This window comes from Molothrus aeneus, chromosome 2 (genome assembly GCF_037042795.1).
Source record: "Molothrus aeneus isolate 106 chromosome 2, BPBGC_Maene_1.0, whole genome shotgun sequence".
NCBI lineage: Eukaryota > Metazoa > Chordata > Aves > Passeriformes > Icteridae > Molothrus > Molothrus aeneus.
Genome location: NC_089647.1, coordinates 117,359,393 through 117,377,548, shown reverse-complemented (window position 1 = coordinate 117,377,548; position 18,156 = coordinate 117,359,393). Strand labels below are relative to the sequence as shown.

General features: G+C 57.2%; 1 protein-coding gene across 1 annotated transcript; it reads left to right on the top strand.

Moving 5' to 3' along the window:
• The first annotated feature begins 15,597 nt into the window (after positions 1-15,597).
• On the top strand, positions 15,598-16,733 carry LOC136571361 (hemoglobin subunit rho). The gene is made up of 3 exons (XM_066571739.1): positions 15,598-15,694; positions 15,774-15,996; positions 16,605-16,733. The coding sequence occupies exons 1-3, from the start codon at positions 15,603-15,605 to the stop codon at positions 16,731-16,733; spliced, it is 444 nt and encodes a 147-aa protein (XP_066427836.1). The 5' UTR covers positions 15,598-15,602.
• Positions 16,734-18,156: the final 1,423 nt, after the last annotated feature.

The following is an 18,156-nucleotide window of genomic DNA, read 5'->3' as shown; positions in this document are numbered from 1 at the left end:
AGACCCTGGCACAGAGCCCAGAATGCCTGTGGGTTTGATTGTGACCCATGGAGAAAGTTACCAACCTTAGATGAAGATCTGCAAGCCACAACTGTTTGAATAGAATGATAGTGAACTTATCACGGGGTGAAAAATAGATTTTCTGGGGTTTTTGGAATGGGGGTTCAAGGGGCAAGATGGAGGAATCTGGGCGTGTCCAGCCTTTCTCCTTCTTCTTGGCCTCCATCTTCTGCTGTGATGTTGGTACTTTTGGATTGGTTTAGAGTAGAAGGTCACTGTCTAACACAGGTGATAGGTATTGGAATGTTATTGTAAATATTGTACATGTAGTTTTTTGTATAAAAAGATAACAGTGCCCCGGGACAGGCAGAGTGCTTTGGACTGTCCTGCTGAGTGGACCTTGCCAGGTCAGGAGAAAGACGTTTATAGATAAGATAAATAAACAACCTTGAGACCCAGAACTGAAGAGCTCTGACTCCTTCTCTGACTGCCAGGCTGGGAACAGAGACTTTGTGACACATCCCGGGGTCACTGTGAGCAGCAGAGACCCCGAGAGGGCAGCACTGGGCTCCCAGCAGCCCCACACTGCCCAGTCCTGCCCAGCACCGGGGCTGCTGCCCCAGCCCAGCAGACAGGGATGGGCTGCAGGTGCTGCACGGCCGGCGGGGTTTAATGCCAATCCCCCTGCTTTAGCCTTGACAAGATGTATTCCATGCACACTTCCATGCATTCCTTGCTTTAGCCTTGACAAGATGTATTCCATGCACACTTCCATGCATTCCTTGCTTTAGCCTTGACAAGATGTATTCCATGCACACTTTCGCCACCACTGAGAGCAGGGCTGTGCTAATCCCCAGCATTGCAGTGATCAGCCTGCCCAAGATTCACAAATTTGTGAAAAATTCTTCTCGCAGTGCTGACATTCTCATGGCCAACATGACTCCAGTTGTGTACAGAGCAAAAATCGGGTCAGCCCTGCAGCACCAGAAAGCTGCAGGAAGCCAAGTGTGACCCCACAGTCGTGGCATGAGCTGGGCTGGAGCTGGGGGTCTGTGCTGGAGGCTCACAGGGGTGGTGGGGTCACACAGCTCAGAAAGACAGCAGAAATTATGCTAAAATTGAAGGGCAAGCTCATCACTGGTGCCAACTGGAATTTCTGCACAGACTTGGATGATAAGGTTCCACCTGAGAGTTGTGAATTCTCACAATGATAGAGCCTCAGGCTGGGCCAGGGCAGGCTCAGCTTGGACAGCAGCAGCAATTTGCCCATGGAAAGGGAGCTCAGGCCTTGGCAGGGGCTGCCCAGGGAGCTTTGCAGTGCCCAGCCCTGCAGGTGTCCCCTGCAGGTGGCACTGAGTGCTCTGGGCTGGGGACAAGGTGCCCATGGGGCACAGCTGGCACTGCATGGGCTGGCAGGGCTGGGCCAGCCTCTGTGATTCTATTCTATGATTCTCTGATCCTGTAGACTTTAAGGTCCCTTCCAATCCAAACCATTCCACGATTCCATGACTCTGTGTATGCCTTTTTTATGGTCAGATGTGGCCTTGTGCTTTGCACACTTCATGTGGTTAATTTGGAGAAATGCCCATACCCTGAGTGATGTCACAGCATAAATATTTGAACCAAACATAATTTCCTTTATTGATTTCCCTCCCACAAAAAGGTCTAATGGAGAATGAGGCTGTGCCTGCTTTCTTTGCTAAAAAAAGAATGAATAAATACCTCAATAAAATCTAAAATATTCTATAGCAGAGTGCTGGATATTCACGCTGTTGTGCCACGGATATCAGCGATTTCCATCAGTTAATTAGGGAGCAGAGCCCACAGGGATCACAGGGATCAGCCAGGGGTTATCAGTGAGAACAGTTATTCTTGTGGGCACAAAGGGGAGTTAAAGATTAACCAGAAAAGCAAATGAAGCTCCCAGAAATTGGCAGCTTTAAGGAGCAGCTCTGAGGGTCTGCAGAGGAGCTGACAAGGGAGGGAGGCCCCACCTCGAGGTGGGATTCCTGCCTGATACATCATCCCAGACAGGCTGGGTAAGCTGTGAGACCCACCACCAGGTGGGTTTGCCACAGGCCTACCTGGGGCTCCCAGGTAGGCACAAAGGTAAAGGCACACCAGAGAATCATGGAATCAGGAAGTGGTTTGGGTGGCAGGGGACCTGAAGGATCATCTCCTTGCACGTCTGCCATGGCAGGGACACCTCCCACTGTCCCCAGTGCCCAGCCTGGCCTTGGGCACTGCCAGGGATGCAGGGGCAGCCCCAGCTGCTCTGGGCACCCTGTGCCAGGGCCTGCCCACCCTGCCAGGGAACAATTCCTCATTGCCAAGATCCCACCCAGCCCTGCCCTCTGGCACTGGCAGCCATTCCCTGGCTCCTGTCCCTCTGGGCTCTTGTAAATGGTTTCTCTCCATCTTGGAGGTCTTTTGCCACTGTAATGATTCTGTGATCCTTGGGGCAGGGAGGTGGTGGCCGTTGTCCCCCAGACCTCCCCAAGGCACGTGGGTCCTGGCTCTGACTGAGCTTTGCTGAGGTTCCTCTGCAGAGGCCGTGCAGGAGAGCAGCCTCTCACAGGCACTCAACTTCTGGGCTGTCTCCCTGCTCCAGGAAAAGGAGGAATGTGACAGAAGGAAGAAGGATGGAAGAAAAAACCTTTCCATGAAAGTCCTGACATGGCACCAAGAGCCTCTGGGTGCATCTGGCATGGGGCAACCTGTGTGACTCTGTGGAGATGGTTCCTCTCCTTGGTGACCTGGGGAGCCCCCAGTGCAGCCTGAGGCCACAGGGTGATGGGGGCAGCAGGGACTGGAGCATCCCTCATCCCCATCTGCATCCCACCTCCCTCCTCCTGCGTCCCCATCCACATCTGCATCCCACCTCCCTCCTCCTGCATCCCATCCACATCCCTCATCCCCATCTGCATCCCACCTCCCTCCTCCTGCATCCCCATCTGCATCCCTCATTCACATCTGCATCCCACCTCCCTCCTCCTGCATCCACATCTGCATCCCACCTCCCTCCTCCTGCATCCACACCCACCTCCTGCATTTGCATTTTCCACTTCCCCCACCTGCCTCTTGCATCCTGCATCTGCCTCCTGCCCCTGGATTCTGCATCACATCCCATCTCCTGCCTCTACATCTGCCTCCCTCACCCTGCATCCACATCCCACATCCCACATCCCACATCCCACATCCCACATCCCGCATCGCATCCCATATCCCGCATCCCACATATCACATCTCGCATCCCACATTCCACATCCACATCCCACATATCACATCCCGCATCCCATATCCCACATCCCGCATCGCATCCCATATCCCGCATCTCACTTTTCACATTCCACATCCCACATCCCACATCTCACATCCCGCATCCCCCCTCCCCGATCCCCACCCCACCCCCTGAGCCGATCCCACCCCCGATCCCCGATCCCCACCCGCGCTCCCCGGGCCGGTCGGTGCCCGCTGGGGCCGCAGCCCCGGCAGAGGGAGGCATCGAGCCGCGCTCCGCCGCTGGCCCCGCGCTGGGCCGCTCCCGGCACAGGGCAGGGGGCTCTGCCCAGGGGACCCCGGCCCGCTCCTGCCCTGCCGGGGACACACGGCACCCGCCTCTGGCCCTGCGGGTGTCCCTGGGCTCCCAGTTACCCTCGGGGCTCCCCAGTTACCCTCGGGGCTCCCCAGTTACCCTCGGGGCTCCCCAGTTACCCTGTGGGCTCCCCAGTTACCCTCGGGGCTCCCCAGTTACCCTCCTGAGTACCAGACTGGAGATGCTGCCCCAGGAGCTCGGGCTGGCGCTGCCCGTCCCAGCCTGGCCACGGGAAAACGCACAGGAAAATCCACAGTTTTTGGGCACAGGGAAACCCACAGGAAAATCCACAGTTTTCTCCTCCATGCCAGACTCAGGGGCTCTTTGGGAACCCAAGGACTGCAAGCCAAGGTTTGGGCACAAGGAAAACCCACAGTGTCTCCCCCATGCCAGACCCAGGGGCTCTTTGGGGACCCAAGGGCTCTCCTTTGGATTTGTCTCACTCCTTTTTGAGGGTGGGGAAGCCTCTGCCTCCCACAGTGTGTCCCAAAGCTCCTTCCCACGGGATGGGGTCTGAGGACAGCTCTGAGGGGGAGGACAGGGGGGTCTCACCTGTGGACAAGGCTCTGCCAGTGTCTCTGGGCAGAGATTGTCTCAGAAGTGGCACTTGGGGACATGGCATGGCAGTGCAGGGGGCTGGAATGAGATGGCCTTTAAGGTTCTTTCCAACCCAAACCTGTCTGTGATTCTGTGATTCCCAGTTTAAATGGGCCAGCTGAGGAGGCTGAACTGCAGCATCCCCTGGAAGCTCCAGCAGCCTCATTACTGCCTGCTAATTGTGGAATGACTGCTGTTTCCAGCAGGCTGGCCGTGCAGCCTGAGCCAGGCAAAACGCTCCAGGTGAAGCAGAGACAAAGCAGGGAGGACAGAACTGGTGTAATTTTAAAGAGAAACCACCTAGTTTCTGGCTACTGGCCGAGCCCAAAAGCCACGGTTCCATGAAGGTCCCTTGGCAAACCCGGGAGCTGCTGCAGTGTCAGCTCCTGTTTGGGAGCCCAGCCCAGGTGTGCAGGGTGGCCCTGCCAGGCCCAGACCCCTCTCCTGCTGTGACCCCCATCCAGCCCCTCACACACACAGGGCCAAGCCTGGATGGCCGGGTATTAGAATATTACCAATATAGCTGGACAGGATGTGCCTGAGCTCGTCTGGCCCTTGGTGCTCGACCAAACAGTGGCACTGTGCTGTTTCACCCCAGGGACACTTTTGGCTGCCTGGGTGTGTGGTGTTTCACCCACAGACACTTTTGGCTGCCTGGGTGTGTGGTGTTTCACCATACAGACACTTTTGGCTGCCTGGGTGTGTGCTGTTTCACCCCACAGACACTTTTGGCTGGCTGGGTGTGTGGTGTTTCACCCCACAGACACTTTTGGCTGCCTGGGTGTGTGCTGTTTCACCCCACAGACACTTTTGGCTGGCTGGGTGTGTGGTGTTTCACCCCACAGACACTTTTGGCTGGCTGGGTGTGTGCTGTTTCACCCCACAGACACTTTTGCCTGCCTGGGTGTGTGGTGTTTCACCATACAGACACTTTTGGCTGGCTGGGTGTGTGGTGTTTCACCATACAGACACTTTTGCCTGCCTGGGTGTGTGGTGTTTCACCCACAGACACTTTTGGCTGGCTGGGTGTGTGGTGTTTCACCCACAGACACTTTTGGCTGGCTGGGTGTGTGGTGTTTCACCCCAGGGACACTATAGGCTAGCAGGATGCTGCAGCTGGGCACTTGGAGGCAAGTGCAGGCATGCAAGAGCTCTGGTTTCCCTCTGCCAGAGAAACTTTAAGGAAAGGAGTTGGTTCTGATGGAGGGTTTGGATCCAGAGCTTTATTCAGGCCCACAGGCCTCTGAATCCAGCAAGAGCTCCAACAGAACTCCCCAAACCGAGTGGTTTGCTCGCCCTTTTACCTGGGGGAGAGGGAAGGAACACGGGGGACCACCAACCAGGTGTGTGGGGGGGAAGTCTGAGGGGACAAAGGACACCTGGATGGCCCAGTGTCCCCCCAAGGGTAGGGGGCATCCTTTGAACCCTGCCAATCACTCGAGGCCCTTCTGGAATGCCAGGACTGACAGACAGCGCTCAGCAGGGGTCAGGGAGGGGAAAGGAGAGGTGACTGACACACCTGGGGAAGGAATCTTCAGGGAGAACCCCGGGGTATCTGAGGCAAACCATGACATCACACCGCAACAACTGGGGACCATGGGCTGCCTGGGGCCTGCTGGCCAAAGGACGTCCCCGAGAACTGTGCCTGTGCCCAGCGCCACCAGAGCAGCAGTGGCCCGTGGGCACGGCCCCCAGCAGCCAGCCCTGCTGCTCCTCAGGCATGGCCCGGGCAGGACACGGCCCTCGCCCGCCTGGTCCCATCTCTGTGGGCACTCTGCAGCCCAGGGCAGAGCAGGAGCCTGTCCACAGCCATGCCCAGGCCTGGGCCCCACTGTCCCTTTCCAGCTCCAGAGCTGGGGCTTTCCAGCCTCTGCTCCCTGTCGCTATCTTATTTTTAAAATAAAAAAACGCGGACATGCAGCTCTCTGAGGTAAAAAAGAGAGTGTTTAATTCCTGATTCTAACATTTATAGATTTTCAAAAGTGAACAGTGGATTGGAAGGTGACAGTGCCACCTCTCCAATGACACTGGACAAACCAACAGTCCATCAAATTTATTTTCCTCTATAAAAGAATGCAAAACAATGAGTTGTTTTCATAAAGTGCATGAGAAAGTTCATTACAAGGATGTAAACATCAGGAGGTTCAGAAAAACTTAAAAATAACAAAGGGACAGTTCCCCTCCCAGCCATCCCTGCTGCCCTGCAGGGCTGACCTGGGCCTGCACTGAGCTGCTGGCTGTGACGTGGGGAAGGTTCTCCCACAACCATCCCCACATGACACAGAATGGAAGGAGGAGCAGAAGTCACCTTCAGGCCGCAGCACCTGACAGGGCCAGTGAGAGCAGCACAGCTACAGTGCAGTGTCCAGCCCGAGAGACAGGAGCTGCCAGAGGCCAGCCCTGAGTGCCCCGAACCTCTGCCATGCCCCATCCCTGTCCTCCCCGGCCCCAGCTCTGCACAGCCCGTGCTGGATGCTGCAGGGAGCTGGGCAAGGGCCTTATCTCAGCCCCTTTTGTGCCACACACCAGGGCTGGGGCTGGCGGGTGCAGCCTCAAATCACAGAGTTATTTACTGGGCTCCTAGCAGGGATGGACCAGCTGGGCACAGAGGAGGTTCCCCAGGGCACTGGGGCTGGGACAGTGCAGAACAAGGAGATTTAGGGAGGGGTTTTTGGGACAGGGGTGCAGGTGCTTCCCACACCTGGAAGCTGCAAACCCTGGGGAGCAGCTGCCCCGTAGCTCCAGCCTCGTGCCTGGGACACCTCTGGAACTGAGTGGGGTAAAGTGAGCCTTGTAGGGTAGGGGCAGCTCAGCCCCAGCTCTGCTCTGCTCCCTCTGCCTCTCACCACTCCAGGATCCCACCCAGGTTTTACCTCTGAGGGTGGAGAAACCCCGAATCAGCAGAGCTCAGCACCAAACCCTGCCTGGCAGAAAACCCACAGCCAAGGCTAGGGATGGGCTTGGAGCAGCCAAAGCCCAGCACCTCTGCAGGAAATCCCAGGCACTGATGGGAGCAGCAGGGTCTCACGGCAGCTGGGGGGTCCCAGGAGAACAAACTGGGTCTGCCCCAGTCACTCCTGCTGGTCTTCCCTCCCTGCCTCAGTTTCCCTGCCTGGAAAAGTGGATTTGCTGCTGTTTGTGTCAACAAAAAATCGGTTGGTGCTTTTGCCTCATCCGAGGGTCTGTGGGTCCTTTTGCATCCCCCAGAGGTCCGTGGTTCCCTGGGCATGAACCAGCAGAGGCTGCCCCAGGAAGTGCCTTTTCCTGTCTGCTAGGAATGTGGCAGCTTTTAAAATAAAACAACACGGACCTGCAGCTCTCTGAGGTAAAAAAGAGAGTGTTTAATTCCTGATTCTAACATTTATAGATGGTCAAAAATGAACAGTGGGTTGGAAGGTGACAGGTGACTGCCCCAGGAAGTGCCTTTTCCTTTCTGCTAGGAATGTGGCAGCTTCCTGGGGCAGTGCTGGTGCCTCCAGACCCCCTCTCAGGGCCTGTTTGGAAGGGACTTGTGAAAAACACAAGCTGCTGGGGTCACAGGAGATCCTGAGTGAATGTTGTGCTTTTGAATCCATGGAGCTCAGCCTGGACAGCTGCATGCTTCCAAACACAGTCACTTTGTGCTGTGGGTCACCCTGAACCACACAGACCCAAAAGCTCCCCACTCCCAGTGGAAAAGGCTGGGTTGGGAGCACAGCAGGGGCTTGGCTGGGGCACACCTGGCTACACCCCCACCCCCAGACTGGCTGGGCATCGCTGTCCAGTCAGAACCTCCAGCCTGGACAGGGCTTGGAGCAGCGTGGGACAGTGGAAGGTGTCCCTGTCCATGGCAGGGGGGGTAGAAATGGATGGGTTTTAAGGTCCCTTCCAACCCAAACCAGTCTGGGATGCCATGATGCCATGATTCTAATTAAAGAATTATAAACATTTTAAGGAATTCTATTCATTATGAGGAAGACTTTATCTTGCTGTGTCCCTGGCTAGGAGCAGGACATGGGACAGCAAACATGGCCCTGTCCTGAAGGGCATCTGCCCCTGCCATGAGCATTTCATGGCATTTCTGGACAGCAGCCACTCTGCTTTGTGCCTCAGTTTCCCCAAGGGAGCCCTGCCTGTGGCCAGCACAGGGGGAGCAGGGGAGGAGGAGGACAAGGTGTGAAATTCCCTCTCTCAGGGAAACAGGGAAGTCTTCAGCAGCAGCTGGCACCTTCCACACCCCCTGCCCCCAGACCTGCAGCAGGGCAGCAGAAGGGGGATGGAGAGGAGGGGCTGGGTCTCAGGACGTGTCTCACCATCCCTCTGGGAATGCAGAGCTCCTGAGCCTGCCACGGGCTCTGCCCCACAGACAGAGAAGGGTCCTGAGCCCCTCGCTGACACAGCAGTCAGCAGCCCGTGCTGGGGAGTCCAGAGCTGCCTGCCTGGTTCTGCTAAGCAAAATAAAGAATCCATTTAAAAAGCTGTCTGTTTTCCCCTTGCTGCCCCTCTGGCTCAGCAGAAATGTTTTCTGCTGTGTCAGAGTCTGACTCAGCAGAAAGGGGACACTGCCCTGGGGCCAGGGGCTGCCTTATCGCTGCCCACAAGGCTCCTGTTTGTGCCACCCCAGTTATCACCCCTGAGCACGGCCAGGCTGGAGCCAGCACCGTGACTCAGCACCCTGAGCCTCTGCAAACTCATCCCACCAGTCTGGCATGGCAGAGCCCATAAACACCCCATAAACTGCAGAGAACGGGCTCCAGTCCTGGGCATGGGGGTGAGACCCCTCAGCTTGATCCCAACTCTGACCCTGGTCCTGACCCTGGTCCTGGTCCTGACCCTAGTCCTGATCTTGACCCTGGTCCTGATCCTGATCTTGGAACTGATCCTGGCCCTGGTCCCAATCCTGGTCCTGATCCTGACCCTGGTCCTGATCCTTACCCTGGCTCTGATCCTGATCCTGACCCTGGCCCTGAGTCTGATCCTGATCCTGGAACTGATCCTGACCCTGGTCCCAGTCCTGGCCCGGGTCTCAGAGCTCCCTTTCTGCCTGGGTGTGTGAAGAGGAGCCTCAGACAGGAACATGCCGGGGGTCTGTGGGCTCTGTGCCCTGAGCCCACCTCAGCTCAGCTGCTGTTTGGGGCTCCCTGGTTCTGCCCAGTGCTGGTGCAGGGCAGAGCTGAGCAGAGTGAGTGATGGAGCTCAGGCCAGCCCTGACTCACTCACAGCCCTGGGACCCCTGAGGTGCTGGGATGAGCCCCATGGTCTCTGTTGGGGCAGTGGGAGAGGCTCTGCCAGGGGCTGCCCCAGGGACCAGGTCCAGTGCCTCACCTGGAGCAGGGAGAGCTTCCCTCCAGCCCCCAAACAACTCCTCAGCCTCTGCAGGGGGACTTCCCCAGGTTCCACCCCATTTTCAGAGCCCCTTTTGGTACTTGAATAAGAGCCCAGTGGCAGGTTGGGGTCAGATGTGGAGTCAGGGCAGGTCTGCCCTCCCCAGACCAGCCCCAACATGGAACAGGTCTGGCTCTATCCATTGCTAGCTTTAAGGCAGTAAAGGCAGAACAAGACCCATAAAAAATGTCCTGACCCAGCTGGTGCCATGCCATGAGCAGGAGGAGAAAAGGCCTTGCCTGACCTGGAGCCATCCTTACACACAGAAAACCTTTTGTTAGCATGTGCCCCAGCACTGTGAGGTCCAGGACAGCTCTCGTGGTTCCCAGACAATGCTGGGATTTTTGTGGGGGTGTGTGATGGAGGGAACCTTCTGCAAAGCAGTGAGAGGCAGAACCAGCTGGGCCTGTGGCAGGTGCAGTGCTGGCACCACTGTGAGACCCTTCAGAGCTCACCTGGCCTGGCATAAAGAGTGCTGGAGCTGCTGAGGAAAAGCAAGGCCCTCACTCTGAGGGGTCTGGGGGTACCTGGCTGAGGGTACCTGCTCTGCACCCCCTGCTGCCACCACAGCACAATCAGGCATGGTTCAGGTGCTTTTCCTGCAGCAGGGCTTGGCTCAGGCTGTCCATGGAGCCCTGGGCTCCCCCAGGGGCCATGGGGGACAGGAGCTCTGGGAGGGGGAGAGCAGTGCCATGGCTGCAGGAGCAGAGGGAAGGGTCCTGAGGAGAGTCCTGTCCCATCCTCCTGGTCCGTGTGAATCCTGACTGAGGGTACTGGGCAGGGACGGAGGACACCCTGAACCGCTGTCCTGGAACAGCTTTCAGCTGCCCTGAGAGGAAAACAAGATAGGAAAACTCAATGTACCCCATGGACAGGAGAGGAGCAGCTCCAGGGAGAGCTCAGAGCCCCTGGCAGGGCCTGCAGGGGCTCCAGGAGAGCTGCAGAGGGACTGGGGACAAGGCCTGCAGGGACAGCACCCAGGGAATGGCTGCCAGTGCCAGAGGGCAGGGCTGGGTGGGATCTTGGCAATGAGGAATTGTTCCCTGGCAGGGTGGGCAGGCCCTGGCACAGGGTGCCCAGAGCAGCTGGGGCTGCCCCTGCATCCCTGGCAGTGCCCAAGGCCAGGCTGGGCACTGGGGACAGTGGGAGGTGTCCCTGCCATGGCAGGGGTGGCACTGGGTGGGCTGTGAGGTCCCTCCAGCCCAAAGCACTGCATGATTCCATAGCAGAACTGCATCCTGTGTGGATGGAGATCTGTCCATCCGTCTGTCCACCCCCGTGCTGACCCTGCCGGCCCCAAACAACCGGAGCCGCCTGGGCCGGGCTTATCTGGGGCTGCAGCCCGGGGCTATCGGGGCCGGCCCCGGGGAGGGGCTCTGGGCTGCCCGGGCCGATAGGGGGGAGCTCCGGGGGCCGGCCAGGGCGGGGGTCCCGGCTGATAGCCCGGGATGGGCCGGGATGGGCCCACAGCCCGAGCCCTGGGGCTGGGACAGCTCCATGGTGGGCACGGGGCTGGGGGGCACAGCTGGCAAACCCGCCTGCCTCCCTCAGCCCTGCCTGCCCTCCCTGGCCAACGTGGCCCTCCCTCAGTGTCCCCTCAGTGTCCCGCTCAGGGTCCCCTCAGTGTCCCCTCAGCATCCCTCAGCGTCCCCTCAATGTCCCGTCAGCGTCCCCCTCAGTGTCCCCTCAGTGTCCCCTCCAGCCCAGGTCCCTCCTGTGCTGAGATGGAGCCCAGCCAGGGCCAGGGCCAGAGCAAACCCTCCAGGAAAGCTCTGCCCTCAGTGAGCCTGTCCTGCAGGAGCCTGTCTGCAATGAAAATCCTGCTTTTGCCCCTTTCTGCGTGGTTTTGCAGAGTTCTTGTGCTGAGGGATAACTGGGAAGCAGATTCACTAAAATTTAGCTTTACCCCAGCCATCCTGGCCCTTAGGCCTCACCCTGTGCCTCTCGCCCTGTCACCACCCTCTGGAGCAGCTCTGGACCTCGAGCCCGTGGCACTGGGGTGGCTCCAGTGCCACATCCTGGTGGGTCACAGGGACAGGGATGGACAAACAAACAGGGTCGGGACAGGTCTCTTGCTGTGCCCAGCAGGTTCCTGGGCCTTTCTGTTGCATCCAGCCCCAGCAGTGTCACCCAAGACCCACATTCCAGACACAGGAGATTTCCTATAAAATTAAAGCAATACCATGAAAGGCTCCAAGTCAATTAAAACATGTTTGTATGAGAAGTGAGGCACATGTTGGGATTCCTGGAGTGGTCCTCTGCAGGGCCCGAAGCTGGACACAATGATCTTTGTAGGTCCTTTGTCAGGAGGAATTTGCCCATGGAAAGGGTGCTCAGGCAGGGGCTGCCCAGGGAGCTTTGCAGTGCCCAGCCCTGCAGGTGTCCCCTGCAGGTGGCACTGAGTGCTCTGGGCTGGGGACAAGGTGCCCATGGGGCACAGCTGGAACTCCATGGGATTTTCCTGGGATTCTGTCCCTTTCAGCACAGGATATTCAATTTTTCTATGATTACATGGCATGAAGATCAAGCTGGAGCAGTCAGAGCAAGGGGTTCTCCACACCTCCTGCAGTCAGACCTAAAAGGGTTAAATCTGGATCCTGAAATGAGAGGAGTTTGTTAGGGGCAGAGAGGAATTCCTTTAACCTACGCTGCATTTCCCCTGCTTGTTACAGCAGAGAAACAAACAGGAATGTCCTTGTGCTGAGAGCAGAGTCCCTCGGTGGGGATGGCACTACAATTCCAGCCTGCTCTACAATTCCAGCCTGCTGGGGGTCTCCACTGTGGAGCCCCCACACCTCTGCTGCCTGTGGTGTCTCCCAGTATCCCTCTCCCTTCTAAGGAGAAAACTGCATTTCCAGAAAGTCTTTTCCACCATGTTCAGGTAACAACCAGTCCCAGCCAGGGGGAGTTGTACAAATTGTGGTGATTCAGACACACTCATTCTGCATTTCCCTGCATTCATCACTGACCACATCCTGCATGGGCTTAGAGCACCTGCTCTGCCCCTTTCCATAAAATCTGGCACCATCTGGCTTTGCTCTGCTTCTCTGTGCCAGGGCCTGCCCACCCTGCCAGGGAACAATTCCTCATTGCCAAGATCCCACCCAGCCCTGCCCTCTGGCACTGGCAGCCATTCCCTGGCTCCTGTCCCTCCAGGCCTTGTTCCCAGCCCCTCTCCAGTTTTCCAGGGGTTCCTGACATCCCCTGCTGCCCTGAGCTCCATTCTGTAGCCAGCCCTTCCTGGGTGCCTGCAGCAGCAGTGTGGTGGGAAATCACCTCTGCCCTCAAGCCAGCCCAGACTGTCCACAGCCAAATGGGCCAGTGGGACCTGTGGGGCAGGAGGGGCTGGAGCTGAGGTGTAAATTTACAGAGTGGCTGCAAAAGGCCACTGCCATGTCAGACAGTCCCCAGGCACAGGGACAAGACCCTAATACGATTAAGAGGCTGATTCACCTGCTGTTATTCCTTTGCTGTTGTGCCCATCTGAAGGGATTTAGAGGTTAGAGAGCTGCTGTGGGGATAAAACCAACCATTAGAGGGATCAGTACAGGGGAGCGGCATGGAGTGGGCCTGTCTGAATGGAAATTACTTCTGCCTCTCTTCCTCCTGTTTCCTCTGCCTTCCTCCTTCCCCCTCAGCTCTTTATGGCCATCATTACTTATCCATGAAAAGTCATCTTGCTCCCACACCAGTAAAACCCAGTAAAACCACCAGTAAACAGTAAAAACACCAGTAAAACCAGGCCCTGATGGGTCACAGCGTGGGTCCAGGCTTGCAGGCTTCTCACCACAAGCCATATCTCTGCATGTTTCAACTGGCTCCAAAAACCCAGCATTTATTAACCACGTTTTAAAAATACTATTAATGCTGCAGTCAACACTCCCCTCCAGCCTGTTTTTGATGTTGTGCTGCCTGTCCCAGCTCACCCTCCTGCTGCCCCTCCCTGAGCGTTTCCCTGCTGCTGGTTCAGATGCAGCAGAGAAGCATCATTATCTTTTCCCTTTTCAAGCTTGGCCTTGCAGAGCTGAAATGAATCTCCTACCAGAGGCGAGACGAGTGCATTGCTTAGAACAGCCCCAGATGCAGCCTGGGTTTAATTTCAATGGCAGGCAATTCAGGCTGCAGAGAGGTAATAAATGCAGAGGCCACTGAGGCCGTTTATTGTCATCCCCAGCTGGGCGAGCAGTTGCTGCCTCAGGATGGGAATGCCTTTCTGGGAATTCAGGGCTGCTCTATTCCATCACACTCCTTGTAGCTCTGTAGGGTGAATTTGTCACCTTCTGGAGTGCCCAGATCTGCTGAGAAGCAGGGGTGTGCCGTGTGTCTGCTCTGCAGGTGAGGAGCCCAGGCAGCACCAGGCCCTGCTGATACCTTTATCTGCCCCACACAGCCCCACTGCCCAGGCTATCAGAGCCTGCCTGGGGCTGCTGGAAGCACCTCTCCCACGGCCCAGGAGTGGAAAAAATTAATAATGTCTCATAGAACTCTGTGGTGAGAAGTCAAATGTGCCTGCAGATGTGAATGCCCCAAGGGGATCACAATGATGGGCTCGTGCCACTGTGTCTCCAGTGAGATCACACAATGCCAGACTGGTGCAGCTTGGGAGGGACCTTAAACCTCACCAGGGCCACCCCTGCCATGGCAGGGACACCTCCCACTGTCCCCAGTGCCCAGCCTGGCCTTGGGCACTGCCAGGGATGCAGGGGCAGCCCCAGCTGCTCTGGGCACCCTGTGCCAGGGCCTGCCCACCCTGCCAGGAAACAATTCCTCATTGCCAAGATCCCACCCAGCCCTGCCCTCTGGCACTGGCAGCCATTCCCCCTTGTCCTATTTCTGCCTCCCCATGTAAGAAGTCCCTCTCCAGCCTTCCCAGATCAATGGACCAGTATCAGTCTGTAACTGGAAGATTTCAGAGGTCTGCATGAGATTTCCTAAACATCCCAGAGTCAGACCCAAAGCCATGGATTCAAAGAATCCTGGAATGGTTTGGGTTGGATAATCAGCCAGTTCCAGCTCCCTGCACTGGGCAGGGACATATTGTCCCAGAGCAGGCTGCTCCAAGCCCCATCCAGCCTGGCCTGGAACAATTCCATGTCCATGGTTGTGTCTGGATGCCTGACAGCTCAAGCATCCTGGCTTTGCCTTTCTGAGCACAGGGGCACAGCTTCACTGGAGGCCTGGAAACCAGGAAAACACCTGTGCAGGTGTCAGGCAGAGTCAGCCAAAAGCCTGTAGGCAGAGCTTGCCCTTGTGGAAATGGATGCTGCTGCTGGGGCTGTGACAGGGCAGGGTCCTGCTGTCCCTGTGCAAGGCCTTTCACTCCCAGCAGGGAGAGACCCCTGAAGGGCTCACACTGCACACTCGTGGGCAGAGCAGAGGGGCCTGTTCACAGGTGCAGCCCAGCCTGGTAACCCACACAGCTATACCTGGAAACCTAGAGCTGGGAGGGCTTTTCCAGCACCAGGGATCCTGGGACTCTGTCCCTTTCAGCTCAGGATAGTCCATGCTTCTATGACTCCATGGCATGAAGGTCAAGCTGGAGCAGTCAGAGCACGGTGACCTCTGCTTCAGCAACACCATCCCTGCAAGTGTCCAAGGCCAGACAGGGCTTGGAGCAGCCTGGGATAGTGGAAGGTGCCCTGTCCATGGCAGGGGAGAGAACAAGAAGTGCTTTAAAGAGCTTTAAAGAGCTTTAAAGTGCTTTCCAACACAGAGAATTCTGTGATTCCGAAGCACCTCTCGGAGGGGTCTGTGCCTGTTCAGGGATGGGCGGAATCTCCATGCCTGTGGTGAACAGCAGCCAGGGCTGAGGGAGACAGAGATAAGAGGGTCCTGTGTCCTGGCCTGGTCTGTTAAGGGACTCACAGGCTTTCCTCAGTGACCACACCTCAGGGCAGAGTGACCACTGCATGGGGACCCCCGGTGGGGACCCCTGCCCGTGCCAGCCAATGGCCCCGCTGCAGGGGCCGGCCAGGGGCTGGCCCAGGCCATAAAACCCGGCCCAGGCTCAGGGCTCGGCTCAGCTCAGTGAGCTCCTGCAGCCACCATGGTGCACTGGTCAGCCGAGGAGAAGCAGCTCATCACCAGCGTGTGGGCCAAGGTCAGCGTGGAGGAATGCGGCGCCGAGGCCCTGGCCAGGTGGGTGCAGCTGCGCGAGGGCCCTGCGCTGCAGGGAAGCCCTGAGTCAGCAGCTTCACCTGCCCGTGTCTCTCCCCAGGCTGCTGATCGTCTACCCCTGGACCCAGAGGTTCTTCTCTGACTTCGGGAACCTGTCCAGCCCCACGGCCATCATCGGCAACCCCAAGGTGCGTGCCCATGGCAAGAAGGTGCTGACCTCCTTCGGGGAGGCCATCAAGAACCTGGACAACCTCAAGGGCACCTACTCCAAGCTGTCGGAGCTGCACTGTGACAAGCTGCACGTGGACCCCGAGAACTTCAGGGTGAGCTGTGCTTGGAGCTTTGCCCTCTGTCCCTCCTTCCTCAGAGCACCTCAGTGCCTGGGGGGTTTCCAACAGGCATCACTAACTTGTGTTTTAGTTACCAAACAGGACCTGGCTGACTGGAGTGGGAGCTGGGGGACAGGGGAAGGCTGGGAATTCCATAGTGCAGGGTAATACTGGGCTCTGGCCTTCAATGACAAATGTGGTGACACACAGAGGGGGATTCTCTAAAAGCCTGGGGGCTCGTGCAAGCATGGCTGGAGAAGAGGAGCCGGATGTTGGCCTCTGCTCCAGCTCCTGTTTAAGCCTGGCTCTGGGGATGTAGAAGGTGGGCCTCGCGCTGACCCTCAGCTGAAGTCGGTGTGAGGTTTCACAGCAGAAAAAGGAAAGGCAGAAAAATGTCTAGTGGCTGGAAAATGTGTGAGGAAGCAGAGCTGGAGCAGGTGGGCACCCATGCCCACAGCCAGCACAGGGCTCTTGTCCTGCAGCTGGCAGAGCTTCTCTGGGCCACGGCCCCAGCACCCACGGGGGAGCTGAGCTCCCTGGTCCCGGGCCAGGGGTGCCCAGCACTCTGCTGACCTGATTTCCCTCTTGCCTTCCCCTTGCAGCTCCTGGGTGACATCCTGGTCATCGTCCTGGCCGCCCACTTCACCAAGGACTTCACCCCTGCCTGCCAGGCCACGTGGCAGAAGCTGGTGGGGCTGGTGGCCCACGCCCTGGCCCGCAAGTACCACTGAGGCCTCGGGAGGCACCCGTGTCTGTAACGGGCAATAAAAACCTCATTTTCTGGATTTCTTTGTGTTCTGTGTCTCTGTGGCTGCCCGTGGGCCCTGGGCCTCTCCTCCTGGGATATCTGAAAGGATATAAATTCATAGAGATTCACTGATTAGGCAGGAATTTACCCCTCCATAGTTTCCTACTGATGTATTAAGTTGATTAAAAGCATTTTCTGCATCAGTGATGGTGCAGGATTGGTGCATCTTGGTCAGAGTTTGATATTTGAAATGTGTAAGATCCCAAGAGCAGGGGATGAGGGCAGCTCTCACACAGGATGGGTTAGAGCCTTTTTTTTACTCATTTTGGCTTAATGAAGCACATCTTTTCAGTGGAATTGAAAGATTCTTCGTAGGCATCTCAGTTTCAGCAATGTTTTTTCAGGAACAGCCTAAAAAGCAACAAGGAGAGACATGTTGGTGTCTCAGAATGATGAAATACATGTTTTGCATGTTTTAGGAAAAAATATTCAGCCTTTCTCCTGATCTAGCAGGGATGTGCATTCTCCCCTCTGTCCTGCACAGCCAGGCAGCAAGGTCCAGCCCTGCCAGCAGCACTGAGGGGCTGGAGGAAAAGAATTAGGAAAAAAGCCCAAAATTCGAATCCAGCTTCCCTGCAGCACAGCTTCTTTCACCAGTAAAGGGCATTTCAGCAGGATGGCAGGAGGTGAGACCATTCCCCACGAGCTGGTCAGTTCAGAGCTGTGGAACTTTCCAGCACTCAGCGCTGGGTGGTGGGTGCACAGCAGCACCCTGGCCTGGGGGTGCCCAGGCTGGGTCAGCACCCAGTGCAGGGGCCGGGGACCTCAGCAGGGACCTTCCACCCCAATGAATGATCTCATTGTGACCATTCTGCTGCTCCTCTCCTCTGGACACGTCCCAGTGGTGCTGTGGAGCACGTCCTGCTCTCTGACCAGTGCCTGGGCAGTCCTGTTGTCCAGGGCTAGGGACAGTGACAAGGGGGTGATGCCTGTGTCACAGAGCCAGAGTGTCCCCCTCTCCCAGTGACAGCTGTCCCTCTCTGCTGTGACAGAGCAAAGTCACAGCTACCACCAGCCCCCCTGACCCAAAACCAGGTCAGGAGAGTACAGGAGAGCCATGGATGCAGGATGCCCTGGATCCCTGGCAGTGCCCAAGGCCAGGCTGGACACAGGGGCTGGGCGCAGCTGGGACAGTGGGAGGTGTCCCTGCCATGGCACCGGTGGCACTGGGTGGGCTGTGAGGTCCCTCCCAATGCAAACCTTCTGGGATTTTAAAAGAGGAACAAAGACACCCTCAGGACCTGCTGGATAAGACACAAGGCCCTGCACTCCCTGGAGGAGCGTGGAGGCTGGCCTGGCTCCAGAACAGAGCCTGGGCACAGATGCCACTGCTGCTGATAAGGGCT

Bases quoted from the DNA above. Each gene is read 5' to 3' on its own strand.
- LOC136571361 (XM_066571739.1), top strand. From the start codon at position 15,603: ATGGTGCACTGGTCAGCCGAGGAGAAGCAGCTCATCACCAGCGTGTGG. The intron at 15,695-15,773 runs GTGGGTGCAGCT...GTCTCTCCCCAG, and splicing joins GGCGCCGAGGCCCTGGCCAG to GCTGCTGATCGTCTACCCCT. The intron at 15,997-16,604 runs GTGAGCTGTGCT...TTCCCCTTGCAG, and splicing joins TGGACCCCGAGAACTTCAGG to CTCCTGGGTGACATCCTGGT.